General features: G+C 36.8%; 1 protein-coding gene across 1 annotated transcript; it reads right to left on the bottom strand.

Annotated features, from left to right (window-relative positions):
• Positions 1 to 21: 21 nt before the first annotated feature.
• CCDC180 (coiled-coil domain containing 180) lies at positions 22 to 25142 on the bottom strand. The gene is made up of 37 exons (XM_075772537.1): positions 24898 to 25142; positions 24338 to 24531; positions 23419 to 23501; positions 22778 to 22887; positions 22553 to 22681; positions 22281 to 22391; positions 21144 to 21239; positions 20727 to 20890; positions 20363 to 20482; positions 19612 to 19691; positions 18863 to 18951; positions 18236 to 18358; positions 17431 to 17604; positions 16791 to 16906; positions 15974 to 16100; positions 15503 to 15542; positions 15162 to 15397; positions 14368 to 14585; positions 13709 to 13884; positions 12419 to 12599; positions 11764 to 11910; positions 11349 to 11493; positions 11026 to 11142; positions 10504 to 10602; positions 10025 to 10138; positions 9226 to 9425; positions 8391 to 8461; positions 7467 to 7599; positions 6819 to 6893; positions 5931 to 5997; positions 5451 to 5592; positions 4862 to 5022; positions 3921 to 4058; positions 2747 to 2858; positions 2399 to 2504; positions 1698 to 1836; positions 22 to 358 (listed from the first exon to the last, which is right to left on the bottom strand). Exons 2-37 carry the CDS (start codon positions 24376 to 24378, stop codon positions 227 to 229), a joined length of 4512 nt encoding a protein of 1503 aa, XP_075628652.1. The 5' UTR covers positions 24379 to 24531; positions 24898 to 25142; the 3' UTR covers positions 22 to 226.
• Positions 25143 to 25484: the final 342 nt, after the last annotated feature.

A 25484-nucleotide genomic window follows, 5' to 3' on the forward strand; every position in this document is an offset into this window, starting at 1 on the left:
AAGCACTACACAGAGTCTACATTTCATTTACAGCACATTCACCACATTTTTATTTCAAGAGGCAAAAATTAGCTCCTTTCACCACTGCGCTTGTTCAGTGCAACAGAAAAAAAAAAAAAAAAAGGAAATTCTGTTGGACTAAATCTATAACATCACTGACATTAGTATAACCTTCTCAGTTTACACCAACAATGATCAGAAGGACATCGGCAAGATTTGACTGATCTCATGCATAGAATTGCTTAATCTTCTGGATGGATCGTTTCCACCAATCTTCCCAACGGTGAATTGCCAGCAGCTGAGCTCTACTTTCTTCCTTGATCTGGGCAAACTGCTGCTCAAGTTTACATTTGTATTTCTGTATAAACACCACAAACAACAAGAATAAAGGACAAAATTGGTAGTGAGGAAATGTAATTTTATTTTGCCTAAATCCAGGTCCTGGTCCACTGTCAGAAGATCACATACAGGCCACTTATTTTCTGCCTTTGACAACAGAACTATACGAACAATGAATTATTCGCTGCCTTCCTTTTAAAGGCTTCTGAAACTAAATCATCAGCAATATTTAAATTTTGCTAAAAATGCAAGATCTTCATCTCATTTCCATTACCCCTCAGAATAAAGGGCTGCCTTCTCTAGAGAAGGGAGAGGAAAGCATGCATCTCAAACACAGAAAGCGCTCTGGCTCTTGTGAGAACTTCCTAAGTCCCAACTATGAACTGAACTATTACGAAGCTGTTAAAAAAGTATTTCACCTAAACAGAAACTTGTAGACTACCATGAGAACTTTTATTAAAGAGTCCATGCTCCAAAATATAAAATACTGTATTTTTAATGCAACTTACATTCAGGAAAATATTTCTGTGGCATGCATTTGCTATATCACACCCTGCTGACACTACTACCTGTGCTTTAAAACTGTACTGTAACCAGATGTTTAGGTACCATAATGAGATACCTAACTCTCGTGCAAATTTATAGTTGTGATGGCATTTGTCATTGTTGACAGTGTATTTTCCATTTTCCTATTAAATTTTTCTTTTTGTTAAAGTTAATTCAGTTCACTGGGAGTACAATTACTTCCAGGACAGATGCATAAATACTGACCATTTATTTCCAAATTATTTAACGCAAGAATATTCTCCTAATTGCTGAAGACTACTGTTTCACAAGCTATCGTCACTGCAAGTCAGAGTCTCAGAGTTGTCTGGAATGAGTTCATTCTTCTAGCAGGCTTAGTGAAGAAAGAGTGGGTATTTTTATGGGGGAACCAATGATGGTTCAGGATGTAGGATAGCTGTGAAGTATCTTACAGCCCTTCATTTTTTATGGAAGAAGGAGCCTTTGGGATCTAGGGCTAGAGCTGTAGGCTTTAGAAAGAAAGGTGAGTGCAGGCAAGCTGTAATGAAATGGCACTGTGGCAGTAGCTACTTTTTAAATTGCAATGCTGCTGAAATGCATGAAGTGTCCTGTTTCTGACACCATCCATGCTTTTCTGCTCAAACAATTCCCCAAACCAACTCTGTCTGCTTTTGACAACATCACAAAGGAACGGACACGAGAAGATTTCTACACATGGTTAATACGGCTTTAATATCTGAAAACGCTGTGTATATTAAACTTACACATAGCTATAATTTTCTTAAAAAAACAAATCCACAACAGCCCCACTCAGTCCTTTCACACAGACCAACCTTATATACAGCATCCCTTGCTTTTACTGCTGCTACATGGCCCAGTGTAGTCTTAGCTGTTGTAACTGATGCAGTTTCTCTGCAAAGAATATGGTCTGAACCGTCTGTAAGAGTAGTCACGGGTATTCCTGGCCAAGTCCTTTGAAAAACCAAACCAACCAACCAAGCCACATGAGAGGGAAAGAGAGCAGATTTAGAAAAAATAGCAGATTATACTAATTCATGTTACTTGTACTTAAAGTGCAAAAGATTAAATGTTGTTTTTTTTAATCTCCACAAAAGGATTACCCTAAAAACTACCTTATTTAGTACAGCCACCTTTTCTTTTAAAACTCCGGGATCTCTGCACAGTAAATAGAATTCATATCTTCTGAGTGAAAATATACAGTACATTCATAGATTTGAAAGTGCTGAATTGATAAATAGTGGCTAGCAAAGCAGCACAGCAATAATATTGAAATTGTATTTCTTTACAAGACAACAGGTAATTCACTTTGATTTATTTGGATCCATTGCTATTCTTTCTTTAAGATCATTACTCACCCAAACTGCCCCATAACTATTTAAAGGACGTCACTAATGATGAACATAGTATTCAGTGGTTTCAACAAGGCAGCAAAAAAACCTGTGAGGACAGTGTCTGATACCAGTTCAGAGAACAGAAATTACATAGGACAGTGTTCAGTATCTTCAAATATTACCTGCTCCCATGGTCAATTAACTGTTTAAGGTCACAGATTTCCAGAGGAAGTCCAGCTTGTTCATGATGGATTAATGTGGAAGTCTTCTCTCTTGGTCTTTCAGTTTCTGGGAGATAATAGAAGATAGAGTCAGCAGCAACAAAACAATGGCAGTAATACCATTGTTTTGAAGTAACTAGACGCAGCTAGATGCTCTTCACTTTCAAGAAATGGCTTTGCTTGCTTGATCATGCAAATCTTTCCATTTAAAGTACTATGGCATATAAAGTCTCCTCTTCCTAGGGAAAGTCTCCTGCAATCTTTGAGAACGAAGCAGAGACCTGAGCAAGCAATCTCTTCTTTACTTACTTGCTATTTGTATATCATCAATGGTGATACTTTCATCGAATTCCAGAAGCAGCTTTTCAGTGAAGGCAGCTAGTGCAGAAACAAAGTTCTGAGCACACTCAGCAGCACAGTCCTGTTGGGACATTGGAGACAAGTGAGAGGAATTCCTCTGATAATTTGATCTCCTCTCCTTTTAGTTTAGCTCCAAAAGAACTACACAAGTATTCAACCGTGACATTTTGAAACAGCTGCAAGTAACAGACATAAGGCTCATAAGTTGCACATAAAAGGGTCTAAAAGTGCCTCTCTGCGGTATTCTCAATGCTACCAGATTCCCTAAGGTAAAGTAGGAAAAACTATAGAGTTCTGTGTGTAGTTCCCTACTAGTTGAATATTTGGGTTAAGCATCTAAACGTGATAAAGCCAGCTACCTGTGAATGCATCCTTTTGCCGAAAGGAAAGGCCATTTTGGAATTTGGGTACTTTGGGTGGAAGTGCTTTGGCCAGGTATTATTCTAAAAGAGAGTATGAGTGTTTCTCTGTGTGTCTGCAGAGCTGAGAGGAGAAGGAGATATTACTTTGGAATTAAAAATATATATATTCATTCTGCAGACAGTGTAGAATTTTGAGTAAGTAGCCTGAGAGAAGTAAACAAAGAGCTTTAATGCTGGGGAACTGACCTTCAATAACCCTAGAGGACGGAGCAGGAAAAGTGTTTTGATTCCTGAATCTCTCCTGTAAAATTCTGCTTATTCCAGTTCTTAATCTTATGTAGAAAAATGTCAATTATTTGCACTAATGAAATGCACACAGAAGAAACCCTTTCAGTCATCTGTTGTCTGCAAGTAATTAACTAACCGGAGGGTGTCACTGTTGCTCCCAATTTAGACTTATGTCCAATAATTCTACCGTTAAGATATAAATCATCTCTTCCTCAGTATGTTCTATGAACGATACAAAAGACCAGTTACTTCCACAGTAAATCTATGCATGTCTGCACATGCATATGCATTTATGTATATATTGATCTAATGCTGATAATACATAACTGAAAAGTTAAAAGATATATGAACAGGAATGCCTAAAACTAAAACATTTTCCAGTTTACTTTTGATGGGGAGGAAAAATGTATGCAGGATGTACTCTTTCCAAATGCAACATCTAAGTTCACATTAAGAAATGGCTTTTCAGTTACCTGCAGCATCTGTGTGTTGAGATGAATACCGTCAGCTTGGTCTTTCTGCCTTTTCATTTCCTCTTGGCACAAAGCGTCCAGCTGAAGTAAGTTGTCTGGGTGTCCCAGAGAGGGATGTAATTGATTCTTGTGCACAGCCTTTAAGTAAATATGTAAGAAATGCCTTCAGTAAAGAATGTGCAATTGAGTCACAATAAGGAAGAAGTAAACCCCACGCATTTTATATAAAAGTATTCAGAAGGACAAAGAAAATTCAGTGTATTCCTTGGCTGTCTAGAGATAAACCTTGCAGTGCAGTATATACCAAATTGCCTATCTGCTGGAGAACAAGGCCTCTGATCTCACCTTGGGTTTTGTTTTCAACAAATAATAATCTCACCTACCAAGTGGTAAACAAGATATTTTTTACATCTTTATGTTACTATTTTTTTCCTGAATTTAACTGAATACTCAGAGGGACAACATTTCAAGATACTGCTCTGTAACATTTTCTGCATAATCTCCATGATGATTTTGTTACCAGTTACTAGACAAAATATACCTCTTTTTTGAAAGATAGTAAATAATGATATTTTATTACCCATATGTCATAGTACCTACAAACGAGTGCACCCATACGGTATGAGCTGTATAGCCATACCGCAATGTCACAGCCCTTAAAGAGTTTCAATCTAACTGTGAGATGACAGGCAGAGCTGTACAAGATTATGAAGAGGCAGCCCAATGCTGGAAGCAGCGAGAGAAGGGACTGAGTTCCTAGAAATACAAAGCTTCCAGTAGAACTACACAGACTAGCTGCAAACACAGCAACTAAATCTGTGGCTAGCTCAGCAGTGAATGATTAAGCAAACAGTGAGATTAATAAAAAGAAAATTTTGTAATTCTGAGGTATTTAGCATTGCTTACACTGGCAGCAATTCCAACATGTCCATGATACATACCTTCATATTCTCCCAGTCTTCCAACTGTTTATTGAAGAGGTGCCGAATCTGGCCAATGGAACAGCTGAGTTTCTGCTCGTGTTCTTTTAAAAGACTATCAACTGCCACCTGGGAGATATAAGGGAGCTCCTTCTCAAACAACTTCAACTGATCCTGAAATTCTTTTGGGAAAAGGTAGAATGTTTAGGTGACACAGAAGTATTCATCACAAGGAAAAAAAACAATCAAGCCTCAGCCAAGTTGAAGGCACATGCAAGGGTCAAAGAACCCGGAATTTTCTCTCATAGAGATTCTGTCCCTTCCATTCCTTTTTCTAGGTCCAAAGCTTTGAGAAACATACACTTTCTGAAAGATGTGCCCTTGTATAGGTCTTTCAATTTAGTCAGGGGCCCTTCTGCCATGCTTTTTGTAGCTGATAATATAAAAAAAGAGGATGTTGGCCCAATTTCCAGTAAAATCAACTGGAGTTTTTCCACTGAGTGTGATGGATTAAGAAAGCCACATAATTCTTGATCACTGCAATTTTCAGTTTACATAACTGAAAAATTACATACACAATAAATTAAAAGTCTTAACTGAATGAATTTACCTGTAAGACAGGAATTGTAGTATTCATCTGTCTGACTTTGGTATGACAATAGATTCTGCTTGAGTACTTCTGCGCAATGTTCAAAAGTCTCTGGCACATCTTCCAGCTTTGCAAATTGAGGCTTCTCTTTTTGGTAGAACTCCTTCAGGAGGTAAAGATAAAACTGAAAAGTTGTTGATAACACATTCAAACAAGTCACATCTTGGCATATAACAGTAGTAGGGATACATAAAGCTAATAACCACCCTCTTGAGACTGGTTTTATTCCTCCAATTCTGAAATGCTTAATTAATATTTATAAAGAAACCTGTGATTAAAAAATACACTGTGTCAAATACTATTTAAAAATTAGATGCACTGGTGAAGAAAGGAAAAATTTTGGATGGCCATCCAAACATTGTAAATAACCAAATTTACATAGCTGACACAGGAGTAGACCTATGAAAGCAAAAGTGACTCAAGAACACTGGGTTTTCTTACCTCAGCAAGGCAGAGCAAGCTGCTATTACCTGTCCAGAGAATATTCATAATAATCCCCTTAAAAGTACTGAAAACAAACAAAATTTAAAAAAATTAAAAAACACAATCACAAAATGATCACATTGGCAATATTTACTCATTTTCAAATATTTTGTTCAGGTTTGTTTCAATACATTTTTAGAGCATACACAAACAAATATTCAGAATGTCTAAAGACCCTCCACTTCCATTAGAACAGATTCTCTTCAGAAGCAGGAAGGACTTCAGGATATTTTAAAAGCTTACTGGAGAACACCTCCACGTCGCTAGAACAAAAAAGCAATCTTAGCCAACTTCCTGTGCCGAAAACTTACCTTAAGAGCTTACCATGCATTTTAGATAAACCAAAAATATTTGAAGGTGGGTCTAGCTGTTTACTAGAAGTATTTTGAAACAAAAAAGTATTTTGTGGAACAAAATTCCCAAGCACTTAAACATATTAGGCATTAATTTTAATAGTTTTGCTATTATAGTTTTCATATAAATGTAATATTGAGCACAAGAACGTATGTATAAAATTTATTGATCTTAGAGGTGAAAATAACTGAAAGACAGGCTATTTTAAACTTTCCAACCCATTTTTTGTAAATGTACAAAATGGATTGCAGTGAGGCCACCCATTCCATTTCAGACATTAAACACAATAGCATGGATGACTTTTCCATTCACTATTACTATGCTGCAAAAAAGGAACTGTTCTGTAAACACTTTGACCCATAAATATCAAGGTTAAATACATCAAAATTTAATGGTGAACACTATAGTTCACAAATATAAATAACTGTGATATAGGTAGGTAGATAGGGTTTTTTGCAGATTAACTTCTATTTCTGCAAATACACGACTCACTTAGATTCAGGAGGCTTCTCTCCAAATATCTGGAATGTCTTGTCACTGACAACTGATCTGGTGTGTTTCTGTTTCCTAGGGAGGCAAAACATTAATTTGAAACTATCCACAAGTATTTTCCTTCTCTGACTATTTGAGCTAGTGAGTCATATGATGGAGATGAAACTGAAGAAAAATTGGGAAAAATGTAACTCTAGAAGTAGTATTACATGAAAATGATTTTTTGTTGGAAAAAAATTCTCAGGATTCTCTCCTCAAAGACTCTTCAAAACTTTTTTGTTTTTTTCACTCTTACCCTAGCTCATTTCATCTATCTTTGGACTAAGCTGAAGACATACTATTTAGACACCAGACCTGAAAATTAAGCCATACTGATTTAAGAGTGGGGTTAGTCCGTATTTCAACAACTTCACAATACAAAACAACAGCAGATGAAGGAGAAAAAAAGAGTGCTTTTTTCAGCCAAAATCTGAAAAAAATGCAGGGCTGATCATGAGGACAGAAACAGGGAAGGGATCCCAAACGGTAGGCACAGATGGAAAGAAGGCTAATACAAGAATTTGAATTTGTCAAAGAACAGGCAGTGGACAAAGTTTAGGTAAGTACCTGCAGAGGAATAAGTGGAATTTCTCCTTTCAGTGGTCTTACCTTCCTTTCGGCACCTTTTTCTTAAAAGATGACTTCTTGGTGATCCGAGCTGCATAGCTGTAAGTAGCAGAATTCTGAGGACCTTCATCAGATACATTTAAGCCATAATTCTTCTTTGATGTGGGAAGAATTGCTTTATATTTAACAAGGAAAGATGAAGAATATCACATAAATGTCAACTGAAGTCTTTTTTATAGGATTATATAGTTTTATATGGTTATATAGTTTGTGTTCTCATTTCTAGAATGTTTCTTTACAACTGTAGGAACAATCATTTCTGGCAGACAGAACTGAATTAACCCAACAGTGCCAACGGCAATAAAGGTTGTGCATTGGGGCATGAGTAATAGGAATGTCATAGAAAATATGTAGCAGATGGGAGGAGATTTAAAACAACATTAAGGCAGGGAATAAGGCAGAGAATGAATGGGCTACATTCATAGTTTTGGCTGTGATGGGGACTTAGGAATGTGGAAGAGAGAGAGGATATCTTTGGAAGTGGCTGGAGGAGTCAAGCTCTGGGGAAGAGAGGCGAGGAAGATGAACACTAGGTGGAGAGCAGTGGGGGTTATCTCTGCACTCACCTTTGAGTGAATGAGAATACACTGTACAATGACAATCCCTGATCCTCTACATATTTTCATGACTTCTAGTTCTTTTCTCCACCCCTTTTTCCTTTTGCTATCACAAATGTGGGTACTCTTTATAAAATTACTCTCTCATTCTGCAGCTTTCATTGGTTAGGAGCCCCAAATCATTCTATTACTGCAAAGTAAAGCTATCCAAGAAAAAAAACCTAGAATGCACAATTCTCTCAGAGCTAGCATGGAAGCCACTGCCCTGGAACATGCTAGACCTGCTCAGTGGTATGCTAGGAACTACAATTTAGAGGAATATAACATATTAAAAGAAATGCTGGCACACCTTGTCCTAATGAATGCGAATGATCATTTCTCTCCTGATTTAGGCCTGAAGATTTTCTGGATGGCTGAATTCTGGAACAAAAAAAAGAGCTAAGCAGCTATCGAATACCCTGCTATTTTATATTACATGCTAAATTATATATTCTATAAAGAACTATGTAAGTTCTCGATCCCTTCCATGTGCTAAGTGCAGTTAATTTTGTGAGATAAATATTTAACAGATAGGATTACAATTACAACTGATAGTGTAAATTTAAGTACTTTCATGGGAGTAACTAACTGTTTAACTAGAATTTTGGAATTTCTACAAGCAAAACTGCATTAAAATATTTATTTGCTAATCACACACTTGTCATACTGTTCATTTCACACTTTGTATGTTCATTCAACTATGTAGCATATAATCACCTTTTAACTAAAATAAGGCTCCAGAAGACACAAATTTAATATCTAAAATTTATCATAGTGCTATAAACTAGATGTCACTCATTACTCACAATAGGGTATTTCTGGCTATTAGAAATCTTGCTCTTTAAAAGAAAGCAGTCTCAGCTAGACTGATTTTTAAAGCAAGGCAGATCAGAAAGTATGTAGTAGTATCACCTGTGAACAATATAGTTCTGTACACATGAAGGTAAACTATGAAATATGAACTCAGAAAAACCTTGATATGCTTCTGGAATATAAATTTTTAAAATATTGTAGCGAAGTCCCTTGTAGTGTTATCATGAGCCTCATGAGGAGAAGAGGAAAGCAAAGAAAATATAAAAAAATAGCAAAGAAAATATAAATAAAGACAATGACAGAAAAATACCTTTAAGCAAACAAATACTTACTCAAGTAAATTTTTGATAACACTAATTGATAAATCATCAACTGCAGACTTTCCCATTCTGCTTGGATTCAACAAAGGAAATTTGACAGGATCCAGTCCCATCACCATCACTTTGTTCTCATCTCTGAGATGCTCTGTTCGAATGGCAACAGCAATTGGACCTTGTAACGTAACATCCGTTGCAAGAGGGGTAAAATCTTCCTGAAATGGGAAGAAAAATGAAACCCTGTTGACTGTAGCAGGCAATTAGTGAAAGCATTACATGTAGTTACTGATAGCTAAAGCAGATCTTCCAAACATACACTATTTTGCTTCACAGGCTGAAAGGAAGTGTTTTATAATTCTTTCTAGTAGTAATGTTGTTACAGCTATACAACTCTGAGACACCTTAGAAGTAGTTAAGAGTAGACTTTCCAGACAAGGAAGGAAAAAGAAAACCCAAACCCCACCTGATAAAATATTTCTTCAGGACACATTTGATCTTTTAAATAATTATTTAAGAAAGCTGTGAAATACGTATCTATAAATAGTGCTACACTTTGAGAATCAATTCTTGCAAAGGACTGAGCAACTCATTGCTACGCTACACATCTTTAACATTTAGTAAACTCAGCAGTGACTGATTTACTCAGCTTCTTAAAGCTGACCTAATGTTACAATGTCTTGCACAGCTTGGCATAATGCAGCATATTTTTTCATTTGGAAATTCTAAGCACAGATTCTGAAAAACCTTTAAAACATATACACATAAAAATTCACTCAATATTAAACAAAATATAGACAATTAAATGCTATCTTACATTATCATGCAGGTTTGTTGCTTTTACTAGCAGGCAGTTAAGATACTGGCTCCTTTTTTTCAGTTCTTTCAACACTACTTTGGCAAAATCAAACAACTCTTCAGAAGTCAAAGCCTGAAAGATGTGATAATACAGATGGTATTTACTAAACTAGCTATTTCACACTTTTCAAATATGCTGTTGCATACATCATCACTGGATTCTGTTCTGACACCATTTCATTTACGCATACAGGGAAGCAATGACATTGTGTAGAGGCTGAGGCTTTTGTTTGGCAAACAGGAAAATGGGTACAGGATCTCCCTGAGCAAAAATTCTGTATTAAAGTACTCTTTCCACACTCCCCCCCCCCTCCCCCCAACGTGTATAAACATAAGTCTGCCTGAAAAATGTTAGTTTATACATTATACAAATATGCACAGTAAGTCAAATTAATACCAAGTCAAATTAAACACCATTTCATGCTGATTAGAACTTACTTCTTTATCTGCAGTAGGATGAGCACAAGCACCTATCTTCTGATGGAGCTTCTCCAGATAAGAGTTTAATGTCACTGCCTGTGAATTGGAATTTGCTACCTAAAGCAGAAGCAGATAGTAGTGAATTGAAATCTCATTCAAGGGATTTTCAGAGGCTCCACTTTGAAACCACTAGACTTGCTGGTAAAAATACTCAATCACTGGTAGTCAGAGGAAACATTGAAAACAATAATTCACAAAAGCAATACTTCATGTCCTTTACTGCACCACACCAAAATGCTAGTCTATTCAGATGTACATATTCAATGTGCTGCAAGACCACAGTGTTCCAGCATAGCTCCAGCAGTAATAAAACATAGTTTTAAGTTGATAATGACAGAAATCAAGTTTTGAGGTTTTGAATGAATATAGAAAGTCACTTAATGTTTGTCCACTCTGAATTCAGCCAAAAATCTCATCAATGGAATAAAAGAGAAATTATTACAATTCACTCGAACAAAGATCTGATATCTCTGCTTGTACCTCTGATTTGATTTGCACTCGTAGATGTGTCAAAAATCTTCGGATCTTCTCCATAAATACTCGATTCATGAAGAGGTAACGGAACTTTGTTTCAGACTGGTTGATAAGTTCAGTAGCCTTTAAGAATGCCAGAAACAAGAGACAGACCTAATTAATTTTCACTTTTAAAAACTTTAATAGTTTTTAATATTTCTATTTATTTTTTTTCCACCATGTAATTGCCACACAGAACAGTCTTACAGTCCCAATCTGGGAGCAGACTGATTATAAATCACAAATATGCCAACATAATACATCATTTGAAAGAATGAAACTCTGCACACCTGCTCCAAGCAGCTCGATTCCATTTTCTCCATATCTGTCTTGATTGAACTTTCAAAAGAGTCAATACGCTTACTTTCTTCCTGAAGACACTTACTGAAAGATTTTACCTCCTCAGGAGAAAAGTTACCTCCCTCCAAAAATAATCTGAAAGCAACCAGCAAAGTAAAAGCAATTGGCTATGAGTCTTCCTTTTCTCAAAGACTGTTTTAACTAATCAGCCCGAAAACGTAGGTGTCAACACAAATGTGATGAAAACAGTATAATAATTGTGGCTTAACAAATTTATTTTTTAAAAATAGCAAACTAGATTAATAACAAAATAAAGTTTAGTTTTACTTTTCTGCTTATGAAACAAATGCTGATGCCCAGAAATAGGTAACTATTTATAAACAACACTCCAATAAATCTCTATACCTGCAAGCTTTGAGAAAATCCACATTTGAATCCCTTAATTTTCCTAAAGCTTCCTCCAAATAGTTCCGGTAACTCCTCAGGGAAACCTGGATCACTTCCAGATGATTATGTAGCTCTGAGTGCAGACTGTTGCTAAAAGAAACTAACCTAACAGCAAATAATAAAAGACAGGGAAAACAGAGAAAGAGGAGCACACATTATGCAGGATTCAGAGACTGCTGGCTGTAAAGACATGAACAAAGTCTGAGAACTCAAGAGTGTTTCAGTGTTCTGAAAGCAACTCACTGAACTGTGACTGTTGACAAGCCGTTGATACTGTTGAAGTGTATCCTTCAAAACCAGTCAGTTGCTATTATAGGCTCAGTAAACTGGATGAAACCTAAACAAATGAAACATCTTTTCTACTTTGACTGTCAGCACTTTGAAAATATATGAAAATTGTCATCCATTCAGCACTGATTTTGATTTCTTCAGGGAGAGAGAAAGGAAACAAAAATCCTTTGCATTTTTTTAGTTTCATGAAGCATTGAAGAGTAATGTTTCATTGAAGAGTAATGATGTATAAAATAGAATGCAAACCAGGAACATCTCAGACAGCAATCAGGAGTATTTAACTATGGAAATTCACAGCCAGCAACACCTGTGGCACACTTACTTCTCCGTCATAGGAGCACTGAGAAAAACAGACTCCATGTCACGGATTCGTGAATGTAAGTTTTTGCTGATGTTACTTTGCTGATCACAAAATCTGAGAAATTCAGCTCTCTCCTTTTTCAGAGCTTCCTCCACCCCTGCACAGTGGCACTCTAGACGCTCTTTGTGAAGCAACAGTTCCACTGGTAGGAAAAGAAATTTTACAATACAGTCGTTATTCCCTGGTTACTGTGGACTACACAATCACCAGCCAACCTATTATCAGAAGCAGTAGTAAAATAAACCAAGCCAGATCTGAGAGTGGCTAAACCATACAAATAAAATATGTCCAATTGTGTTTTTGTGACTTTTCTCCTGTGTTTGACATATATCCCAGGCAGCTCCTAATCAATTCAAATCACACATGTCTTTTTCTTGCTCTAAGCCCCCCTTTTTTTTTGGTCACTGCTGACATCTCCATTATCTCTCTGTTCTCAGTCTTGTAACAAAAGTAAAGGTAAAGGATTTTTTTTTTCCAATGGAAAATACACTTCTCCCTATTTTTTTTTTTTGGGGGGGGGGGGGGGATCATTTTGGTCTCCCTTCTAGAATGATAGTTAGATAAATCAAGAGCCAGACAATCAACCTCAAGAAAACTGCCAGAAAGGCACCTGTCCTCTTTGCAGGAAAAAGTGGAATTGAAAAATTATTTGCCTGTTGTCCCAAAAGAGAATTTTTTAGTCTAAATGTTAAATACCAACAAACCTGTCTTAAATATTTTTTTCCACCAGAAAAACCTGATACTTCTCATATAAAAAAAAAAGAGTTCTGATTAGTGGCCAATCTGTAGCTGCTCAGTGATATTTCATATAGTTAAATCCTTCTTCTCCTGTATTCAGAAGCCAAGCCCTGGCACTTCATCTCTCCCAACACTTGCTAATTCTTTTTTTTGCAATGCTTTTAAAATTATTTTTTGTACATTGCAAACTCTTGTTAAATAACTTCAAGTAGAATGAGGATTCACAAATATTGACAATAGAAACTGAATGTTCTACATCTTTTATAAGCAAGTCATTGATCAAGGCGCTGCTGGGTATTTTCCAAACATAACATAGCACAAACCAGTATGAGCTATAGAAAAGAAACATCTTTTTAAAAATACACAAGTAACATGTTATACTAGGAATTAGTACTCAACTGCTTCCTATTGTCCTCTACTACTGAGTCAACTGATGCTGAAACAGATTTTAGTCCTCTTATGATCATCTCTAAATGAAGACATGTAATGTTCAGAGAAAGAAAAAGTCAGTACCAGCTCTAACATTGTAGACAGTTGTCTGTATTTTCTCCTGCCTTTGTTGATGGAGGTGAAGACGCAGCTGAAGTTCTGAATTCAGCTCCTCTTTCTTGGCATCTACAAAGACACAGGAGTTGGACAAGGACTCTGCAAACCATTTCTCCAAGTGTTCAAAAAAGCCAAGGCGAATCCTATGATTGAGAAAAAAAAATATTACAGTGAGGAACAGTAAGTAATAAATAACAATTTATTAAATATATTCATTCCAAGAATTTAACTTTTGACTATAGGAAGATACGGTTTCATTACCATTTGCACAATACTGGTTGAGTTTTTGAGCTGGCTGCACGCTACTGAGTACCAGGCATTTTACCTTCACGGCTCTGCAGGGAATTTGGGCAAATTACTTGCCTTTCTATAATATGATTTCTCACTAAATAATTTTCTGTAAAATATGAATTTTCTGTAAGAGATAAATGCTTGCGTGGTACTTTTAGAGCCATAGATGAAAAGCAATATAAAACTTTTCTTGTATTTGTATCAATTTAAAAAGAGGAATAACATCAAATTAATTAGATTTTTTTTTTAATCTTTAGTTTAATGTGTCTTCCAAACAGCTGAAATTTGTCTATTACCTAAAGGGAAAGGAAAAACATAAACTGTTTTCTACTAACCGTTTCTTCAGCTCTACAAACACGATTTCTTTGATAAGTACATATTTCAGGTACATAGGAAGTGATTCTTTTTTTTCATATTTTGTAAAATAAACGTCTGGGCTGTCAGTCTTTCCTGCCTCTTCAGGTCCAAGAACTGTGTAAGAGTTTCCACTAGAAGTGGAAAAGGTCTCAACGGCAATTTCAGACCTTTCTGCCTTGCTGCTGTTGAACACAGCCTAGAAAACAACTGGAAATCATCATCTGTTACCTTTAAAGGTAAAAGCATAGAATCAACAAGCACAAGCTAGTGTAAGAATCCTAAGGATATCAAAAATAATGTTCTTGTTCTCAATTTGGACAACATTCCTACAGAGAATATGGTTGCAAGTCTCGATAGGCAGAGTCATCAATGTTTTAAAGGGTTTTTGTTTTGGTAATAAATTCACCTGAAAAACTAATACGTAGATACAAATACAGCTTAAATAATTTGCATGCGTTAAGAATACTATGATGAAAGAAAGATATTAAAAAAAAAAAATTCTATGCAAGAGGTTTTTACAAGGGTAAAAGCAGGGCACAAGGAATGGTTGTAAACTCTTTTATACACTCCATTTGCCCATAAAAAGAATCTAAAGCCCTGACAGTCCAGAAATAAATTCAAACCGTAAAGACTCCTGCATGCTTTGTGTACAAACTAAATCTAATCTACTTTAAGGAATTTAGACTTACCTCAGCAAAAAGAAGATTTCCTATTCATCATTATTTTCTGCAAGATTTCCTTCCCCTTCAAATTTATTCTCTTGTTCACTCACCTGCATAAAGCTTACCCCCTGTTCTGCATGCTCAGTTTCTTCACTTTCATGAGGAATACTCTCCCTATCTTCTTTTCCCTCTGTTTCTTCACTTTCCTGTGCAAAGATCTCATTCTCAGCTGTGTTTGTTTCTTCAGTTTCTCTCTGACAACTATCTGTCTTTTCCTCGCCTTCATTTTCTTGCACAATGCTCTCAGCTTGCTGCTCCATCAGGTGTTCAGCTTCTGAAAACTTAACTATTTTTTTCCAGTTAAAGCAGAGTTTTACTGGTCACAATCCAAAGAAATACAGATTAAAAAACAAGCAAGTAAAAATACCTGTTTGTACCATTGAGGTATTACCTTGATCTTGAAATGTGAAGTCTGTATTTCCTTGTAAGTTCTAAAAGCAAAAGAACACCCCCCCCCCCCCCATTTAAAAATATGGATTTGCTTGCTTATTAGAAATTCATATTCCTTCTCAAACTCTATATCAATAAGATATGATAGTCTTGAATGGATCATTTGTCTTCTAAAGAAGCTATAACACTCAAATTGACTAATATAATTTTGTTACCTTACAGTTTTCTATTTAAAAGGCAAGTGAATTTGCTAAAATACAGTTTGTAACAAGGACAGAGTTAAAAGTGTGGGACAGAGAAAGGTTTTGTGTTTCCCCCCCTTTATTTCTATCAAAAGCACTTCAGTCCCATGGCCAGAGCAATGCTTTAGCTTATGTAATCTAAATTTTAAAGCTAATGTAATTTTTTCCAAAAATGAAAAATTAATAAAAAAGTAGTATTTTAAACCAGAAGTAGTTTGTTTTCTTTATACCTGTTTGAAGATTTCCTTTACATTAAAATATTGGCTGATGGATATACTATAAGAAATCAATTCCTGCAAAATAGCTTCTGGGTAAGTCATTACTTTATCCATTAGAACTTGGTTGAATGTCTCATACCTGTCAAATTTAAGGTCACCATTTAAGACTCAATAGATATAGAAATAAAATTAAAAATGACTACCATGTCTTTAAATCAAAATCTAACTTTTTGACCAATCTCATAAAACCTTTAGGCTAAATGTTGTACTGTATCTCTTTAGCCTGAATATAATCACATCCTGGCTTGTTAGTAGAGATTAGTTCATTACAAATACATAAATGCACAGAAGTTCTCATGATCATGAGAAACACAATAGAAAGATTACCAAAATATATACTTTGGCTATCTGAAAGTTATATAATAACTTCTAGTCCTTGTGACCTTGAAAGAGATCAAATCTGTGAGCCCAGAGCACAGGTGACGGCACAAACCTGCGTTCTGATCCCTGCAATTCAAGAATCTGAACTATTACTTTTACCTTCTGAATAAATAATTATCCCATTGGCAGGGATGACATGGTATAGTACATAATATTGCTGAGCTCCTATGTTTTTTAAGTGATACCAGTATTTGTTGGTCTTCCATAGTCCTACTTCTAAAACGTGGGTATTATTTGCCTTAACCTTGTTCAATACAGAAATCATTTTCTTTTACATTCTTACATGGAGTAGTAAGCAGTGTTTTTCCACACCTTCACACTACAGCATAACGTACAATCAACATTCAAATATGCTTTGCTTTTTAAGTTTGCACTACAGAATTCATACCTAGCTCTAATGTCATCTAAAGAAGAAAGGGCATTCTCCCAATGTTTCTTCAACATTTCTTCAGAGCTCGCTGTTCTCATTTTATCCAAAATTATATCCAGATTAGCTTCCATCATCTAAGGCCACATAAAAAAAGAATCCAGTAAAAATGATTTAGTAATTACTAAAATGCTTTCTATTTAGGATTCAAATAATTTAATTATGTACATATGTTCTGCACCAAGAAGGGAAGCTGCCTTACCAAAACTGTCTATTATGAAGATCTTTCATAGATAATGAACATCTTTGATGTTGCCACCCCAAGTTGCCTGATATACTCATGAGAACTTGACGTACAAACAAGACTCTATACCTGCACAAGATCTTATGACTAATAGCAACTTGCAGCCACCTAATACAGAAAATATAATCTTTATCACCATTGTCATATCAAGAATAAGGTATGAATGCCCATTAAGTGTGAATCAAGCTGTTAGCAGAAATGTACCTGACAGGATGAAATTACCCTGAGGAAATTCCAGTACAAATGTCAAAGATTACGTTTGAAATTTTATACCAGGTATTTTGAATTCCAGAGGATTCTCTGCATGAAGAAGTCCTTTCTTTACATCATACCACATCCTTATTTTTATGTTTATACCTGTATTAAGTTATCCTGTTTCCACCTGCATCCATCTAATCTCTTCTGAAGTTCACATTCCTGTTGGGACAGTTTGAGTTGATGAACATCCCAGAGACCCATGGCCTCCTGAAAATAGCTGTACAAGTCTCTACAATTCCACTCATTCCGTTTAGCCAGCTCCTCAAAGTCTCTCTAAGGAAATACATTGACGTGAATTGGTTAGTATTAAACTGTTTGCTGGAAGGTGAAATACATGAGTAAGGGGATATATGACATGATAAAAGGCTGTCTGGAAGTACATTATCAGTATTCAACATAGTCTCTTCTACTTGGAGAGGAAAAAGTAGTGCAAGTACGCTGGACGAGAATGCGGATTTTTGTTCTGGAAGCTGAAGATATCAAAACTGTTTATTCTTCTGGTACCGCAAAGCACAGAATTACTGAGTTCTGCATATGCCCTGAAGTATCTGGCCAACTATCATTTTAGGAACAACTGCCCAGTCATTTCCCTGTATAGAATCATAAAAGATAAGATTGAAAGAAATTTGGAAGAGCATTTGAATCTATCCCTCTGCCTCCAGGCAGGATGAGCTATACCTAACTCATCCCTGACAACCTATTATAAATATAAACCAAATAATTATGAACTGGTCTCCTTGAATCACACCAAACTTTTTTTCTTTATGGGGCAGGTGTTCAGACACACTATGGACCTCTTTCTAACATGACACAACAGCCCAAGATGCATATGGCATTTCAGGCAGTAGGGCAGGAAGAGCAGACTACTCCCAGAGAATAATAAAAATAGATGTAATAAACGTACATCCATATTCTCCAGTTCTTCTGCAAACTGACTTTGTAGTTTCTCAGTCAACTGAAGTAACTCAGAATTCACAATTTCTTCAGCCTCTTTTTTTGTGCAAACATTCAGATTCAACAGGTTATTCTAAATGAAAGGAATGCTAAGTTATTGACATGAACATAATATAACATAAAATACTGTGTGGCTTTTAGAGAGTATAGCTGAACTTAGTGGTTTTTCTTTTCTGGTGAATGGATAGAGAAACATTCTGTTAGTACAATTCTATTTGGACACAAAGGGAGAAACTGAGGCAGAGAGGTGGAATTTCTCTCCCAAGGTAAGACAGATTCAGCACAAAGGCTGAGAGTTCTCACCCTGAGTCCTCCACCTAAATGTGGGACAGCACTCCTTCCATTACTGGCATTTCTTACTGCTTTTACACATTTCAAGTAGAAATACCACATGCTACTGTGAAGCAAAAAGGATAGTAAGTTTTCTAGCAGACAAAGATTAAAAGACAAAGGTTAAAAAGTAATTTCACTTTTTATCTCAATGTTTGGTGTATCCTCAAACCCATACTACTGTAACAACAGATTGTATACCGTTACAAACAATCATTCCAAGAATTCACAAAGCTATGATACTAACCTTGCATAACTGCATTTCTGCCAAACATTTTTGCTGGACCGTCTCATACTGGATGCGAATTTTCATCATACACTGCACATTATGGGTATCTGAAGGATAAGGAACAAGAGGCCATTGTAAAGATTTCTGTATTTCACGGTGCAGTGTGAAACGGAAACATGACAGAGGACCTGTGCAGAGTCTCAACACCGGTAATACATCCTAGTCTTCACACGTGCCAACCAGTAAAGTAAGATTTTTTAATACAATTCTTTTTATCATTATGCTTAAAAGTAGTGAGTTGTTTACAATCGCTAGCAACTTCTTTGCTACTATACAGGTTACAACCGTTAAGACAGGATGTGGTCTGGAGAAAGAGAAGGTAGACACACAGAGAGAAGGCACAACACAAGACTTGGAGAAAGGAAGCATCTTAAATACTTCCCCTCTCATTCTCCAAGAGGTAAAAATGAGTAGTATTGTACGATTGAGAACTGATCTGCATTAAAATTAACCTGTTATTTTCCCCAGATGAATTCTAACCAGGTCAATTCCTGCTAGATCTCACCATGCAAAAATGCTTGTGCTGGCAAAAGGGAGATGATGAACTAGTCAGCTTATTTTGGTCATATTGCTAGCTCAAAGTTACTTGGAAGGTACACGGAAATACACGGAATATAGCAGACATACACTTTCATGACTCATTACTGCATGGAAAAAAGAAAGAATTGCTTGAATTCCAGATTATTTTTTATGATCTCCTGACTTACCTATACTTTTGTTTAAATTCACCAAAGATCCGTACCATTCATTTATGTCAGCTTTCTTGTGTATTGGAGGCAACAAATCACTATCAAAATAGGAAACAAGAGTCAGACATCTTTAAATATAATCCAGTCAGTTCTTAAAGTTATGAATCAGAGTAACCATACTACTGTGCTTTATTTTATTTACAGCAATGAAAATAAACCAAGATGACTGCTGTTTTTCAAGGCCACTGTTTACTGACAAGGAACTAACCGCAATCTATCTTGTTGCTACATATATTGTTAAACTGTGAATATTGCAATGTCTTGCACCCAAACGATCTTCCTGTTGTCAGGATGGACATTCAAACATAGCAGTGTTAGATTTCTATCAAGACTCCTTTCTTGATTTATTATACAGATTAAAGTTCCACACAGAAATAATGCCTTGACAAGATCACCAATTTTTACTTATCCACCCATCCTTGTCTGCCCTTTTCTAACATGTTTCAAATATTAGTAAGATTTACTTTTGTGTTCCTGTATTTCTAGTCCTCGATCACCCCCTACTTAGAGTAATGGGTGCACTGAAAATCAAGAATGCATTTTTTCCATTAAAAAGAGCTTTACAAAAGAAGTTTAGGCCCTGCCTTACTGCCACATTGTACAATCGCACACTGAAAGGGAGCAAAGTGCATTTTGTAGTCAAGTCCCTCGTAACTCTAGCTAGAAAGAACTGTGTTTCCCTTTGCTCCTGTTCACTCTTTTGTCATACCCAAGGTGCTGCAAAAACGCCAGTCTCCTTTCACTAAATAAAATCTGATCCGTTATCATATTTTCCATTTCTGTTTTCACAGTTGGGGGAGTCTGTATTTCTTCATTTGCCATAAATTCTCTGTAGGATGGGAGAATACATTGAAGTAAATATCAGTTTGGGAAAATTTCATGTTTGAAATACAAATACAAAATACGTTTCATACAAACCTGGTTAAAAAAAAAACCAAAACTGCTACATTCTTTTAGCTTTTTAGTTTTAGAATGAAAAAAATGATAAAATATTACTGATTATAGAAAACACAAGTGAACACTAGTCACTTCGTGTTATTTGTACTCCAAAATATAACTGTAAAATTTCTGACCTGAAACGGTGAACTACATAGTTCTTTTGGATGAGCTTCCAGTCCTTGACTCTATCTTGCCATTTCAATCGATGTGATAATTCCCTCTTCATCTGCGATTTCATTAGATTAAAGAACAGCTTGGCAATTGCCCTCTGATTGGCCAACAGTGCTCTGTTAATCATCTGTGTATTAAAAAGTAAGAATAGGAATAGAAGCAGCATATAACATAAAAAAAAAATAATTGCCTGTTCTATCTAAAACAAGTGACAAAGAATACAAATTATAAAGAGTATCTTGCAAAATTGAACCCCCCCCTATATTGCAGTGATTGATAGGGAAAAATAATGAATTTCAGTCGGAAAAAAAGACATTGGGGGAATATTCAGATTGCTATCTTTTCACAGGTAAACCAGACTCTCAATATGAAAGATTTACCATGGCCTCATCATTCATGAGCCTGTAAACATCAGCTGACAAGAAGAAGGAAATTTCCTCTAGTACCACAGTATACTTCTTCAGTACATTTGTTATCTGCGCAATAAAAGAATAAAGAATAAAAATCCAAAACAGAACTATGTAACTCAAATGTCAGTTTCCCAAGTTAAGCAATGATACGGAAAAAATTGTCTTGTTCATTCAAATAAATTCAATTGGCTGACAGATTGAGAAGTGAATCTTAAAATACCTATTTAAAATATCTTAAATACTGATTTTTTTAAATCATTCATAAAAACAGTACCTAAAACATTTAATTTTGTTACCGCTCAACTAATTTCTTGTTAAAATATCTGTGATAATTGAGTATTCTGCAGATAGGCTGCAATCTGAATTTAAAAGCCAACTTCCTTTCAGATATCTGTAGTGAATTCATCAGTGGTTGTTTTAAGCGGACACAAAATTTAAGCAAACATGGTCATCTCCGGTATTTTTCATAACTAGTCAAACAGAAAAGCTACTGGTGATACTGTCGGACCTATTCACCATGTCTACATCACAAAGGGAGCACAAACTGACAGAGGGATAACAGACAGCTTTTGTTTGCCTACAAGGACAAAGCAGCAGCAAGGACTTCCTTATGGACTGTCCGTTTATTCATCCAAACATTTACTGTGATGCCCAGAGACTTTTACAGGCCAGGCTGAAGCCTACATAACTGTAGCATCTCTGCTACTGATACCCTGCCTACTCTAAAATTAGCTGGGGGACATCTGTGGATGCTGTCAGCTGCAGAACAGGTATGTCCCAACAAAATAACATTAGACCTGATGACAGCTTGACCTAAATGAGCCTGCAGAAAAATAAAAGCCGCTCACATATTCCTTGCATCTTTAGTACAGGTAATTGTGGTAGAAACAAACACCTTGTAACTGGAAAAGAAGTATTTTCTCCTGATTATGTGAGTATTAAATGAGAGAATGATCTATCGGTGAGAACACAGTAGTCACCTACACAACAGAATGCCTGGCAGACCTCTTTGACTCCTGTGGAAACAAGCTACCCTGCTCTGCATCCAGCATTGTGAGCAAATAATAATCTTATGCTTAATTAACAGCTATTGAGACTACAGCTCACTTTATCAGCTCGACTCCTTTCAACTTTTTTTAGGGATTCATCCATTTCCCTAATCCACTTCCTTCTGGTCAAGGATTCCTGATGAATGATGTTCCACAGTTCTTCTAAACCCTGCAAGAAAGATTTACTCTCAATCTCATTGAAAAGTAAATATAAAAAAAGGCAAAAAACCCCCCACTTACATCTTAAAACTACAGCAAGATGTAAAAAGCTACGTCACACAGACCAGGTACAAATAACTGAAGACGAGACAATGGCATGAGCTGCCTTACTTCAAATGAGAAACCTTCCAGAGCAGTGTCTGACTCAATCTTTTTAAAGAGAAGTTCAATTTTTCTATCAGATTCCATCAGTTTTGTCAGAAGAAATTTTCCAGGCTCCAAAACAAAGGGTTCCATCTCCTGAAAAGGTAAAGAAGTCAGTCTGATTTTTTGAATATTAGGCCCTGACCTTAGTGTGGTACTCTAGACTACACGGATTACAAAATCCAGTCTTACCCTGGCAACGCAGGTGAGCTCACGATACATTGAGGTCAGTGCTTCATCATGACGGCATTGCCGGCGTTCTGACAGGCATTCCAAGATATTACTGCTCGTTTCCTCAGGAACTGCCAAGAAGGAAACGAGGATGAAGTAGCTTAGAACTGTTGCTGCAAAATACGTAACGCACGCACAATGAATCACTAAATACATGCTCTGACCTCTGTAGTTTGTACAGCTATTACAGTGTGTGACAGCTTTCCACAGGAAGGAAAATCTATGCAAATGTAGGTGAAAAATAGTAAAGCACATTTTAAAATTTCCTTTGATTTTATTAATTTGTGATTTTCAGAAGGATAAAAGCATGGAAGCTATGAACTAAATTCAGTTATGACACAAAGTGCAACTCCCAAGAATGAGATCTGCTTACGTCATAACTGGAATTTACCATCTAAACACAAACTGATTGTTCAACAATTTTGCAACCATTTTTTCTATGAGTAGACTCTTCATCTTCAAAATTAACGACAAATCGTCAAAAATGTGTCAGGACATTTCTGTGCTTGATTTTATACCTTGTTCAGCTAAAACCATTATATGTATGGAGGCTCCTAAGAATGCAAATTAAAATATCTAACATTAAGGGATATAAATTTTACCAACAAAATCAGGTAGACCTCTGACTTCCTCAGCTGCATTTACATCTACGCTTTTCCAAGCCTTTTGAAATGGTGTAGCTTCTCTGAAACAGAAAGAGAATAAACCTTTGACTTGCACTAAATACATAGGAGGAGGGACTTGCAATGGGTATAACATTCAATTTAATTGGCAAAATGTAACATTCACATGAACATAAGCATCATTCTAACTTCAAAGAATATGATTCAAAGATTCAATGTTGCTTCTTCTAAGATGAATCGAACTGAGTAATTATCTAGCCTGGGTTGATCACAACCTCAAATCTGCTATGATGGCATAAAAGCAATATATGCTAGATTTTATACATGTAAATTACAAAGACATACATACTATCTCTAAAAGGTAAAAAAAAATCTATGAACTGTTAAATAAGAACTACCAAGGAACGTGGAAATAGTCTTTATCCGCCCACCACTCTTCCCATTGGCTGGGGCACTGTGTTTCTCCTTGCGGAAGTGAGGGTAAGGGTGTCATTATTCAGCAGAACGGTTAGGGTGAAAAGGATGGACACACTAGTTTCTTTTCTTCCTCATTATATAATCGTTATGTAACCCATTAACAAAGTTTAAAATATAGTTCAAAAATATATATCACACTGGACTTATATCTAGATTGTGTTGAACAAAAAAGACACACGATTTCTTTTTAAAAGAAAAGCCATACAATATGCATGCCATTGCAAATATTAGCCTGTTAATCTGTATGTTAACAGGCAGCAGCTCATTAAACTCAATTTATATCTGGAAAGGAGACAGTCTATTACAAGTTGTTAGTGCTGTGACCAAGAATTCAGGAGTGTCTAGCTCTCAGTGCAAATCTTACAACTTCATACCTATAGTCACGAAGACTTAATTGGGGTTTTACACTTCTGTTCTTTACCTGTATGATGGTGGCTTTTCTGTGGAGTCATTGTAGGGCATGATTTCAACCGACTTCTGCTGGTAACACGATAGTAGCCTGGCATCAGTAGAAACTTCTTAATTCCTAACCAAACCGAGCCTTTCACTCTCTATAGAAAACCTACTAGGTTCCTTACTTCATCAGAAGAGCGTGCAAAGTGAACCTTCAAAGAACTATAATCAAAATGGTTAGAATTCTTTCCAACCTATTGAACAGAGAGTAAGAACTACACAATTGATAAAAATAGTGGGGGAAAGGCAGCAGAAGAGAAAGGTAAAATAACAAACACTGCTTGGCACATGTGTCACCATTTTCATCTGAGGCTGTTTTAAAACTGAGAAAAGAAATTACATCCCTTTCCTCAGAGAGGAAAACTGAAGCAAACTGGATTGCATGCCTTGCTTATGGTTACAAGGAAAGGCAGCAGCAGAATAACTCAATTAGTTTCTAGCAAAACAAACAAAACCCAGGAAGGTTGAAACTAACGTCACTGCTACCAGCCAGCAAACAACTGACCGACGCCATTAACTCCTTTTTACCTCGTCCTCGAAAAGCCGTTTGCAGGCTTCCCTGCTGGGAAGGAGGCACGCAGCCCCCACCGGCCCAGCACAGCCGACTTCCAGCCCTTGTTCCAGAAGAATTACGATTTACAAGCTAGGGGCCAAGAGGAGAGAAAACATTTCCGTTCGAAACGGTTCTCCTGAGGGTGAAACTCCACGCCTACCGCACGGTGCCCACTATCCGCTAACAGTGCTGCAGGCGAGGCATTTAAAAACACCTACGTGATGATTTACCAGTGCTTGAGGGGCTGGAGTGAAGGGGAAGAGCCCTTCGCTACCTCGGCGGCAGCAGCGGCGGCCCCGCCACGTCCCCTCAGGGCGGCTGCGAACGCCCACGCGCGCGCACTCACCTCAGCCGCGCTCCCGCCGCTTAGCAACGGAAAGGGGGCGTGGCGGGCGGCCCTCCTGTTGCCATGGCAGCGCGGGGAGGCGGGGCCTAACCCCCGCCCCGCCGGGACTCCGCCCCCCCCCCGGGCGCTGCCCGGCCGGTCTCCCGACCCCCCGTACCCCGACCCCCGGGGAGCCCTGGATGGCAAGCACCGCCTGCAGGCCTCCGGGACATTGCC

Source organism: Balearica regulorum, chromosome 20 (assembly GCF_011004875.1).
Source record: "Balearica regulorum gibbericeps isolate bBalReg1 chromosome 20, bBalReg1.pri, whole genome shotgun sequence".
Taxonomy (NCBI): Eukaryota; Metazoa; Chordata; class Aves; order Gruiformes; family Gruidae; genus Balearica; species Balearica regulorum.

Coding starts and splice junctions, on each gene's coding strand:
- CCDC180 (XM_075772537.1), bottom strand. CDS start 24,378: ATGCCCTACAATGACTCCACAGAAAAGCCACCATCATACAG. Junction 16,907..17,430: donor AACAGGATAACTTAATACAG/GTATAAACATAA, acceptor ATGTGGCCTTAG/ATGATGGAAGCTAATCTGGA. Junction 11,911..12,418: donor AGTGCTCCTATGACGGAGAA/GTAAGTGTGCCA, acceptor ATTTGCTGTTAG/GTTAGTTTCTTTTAGCAACA.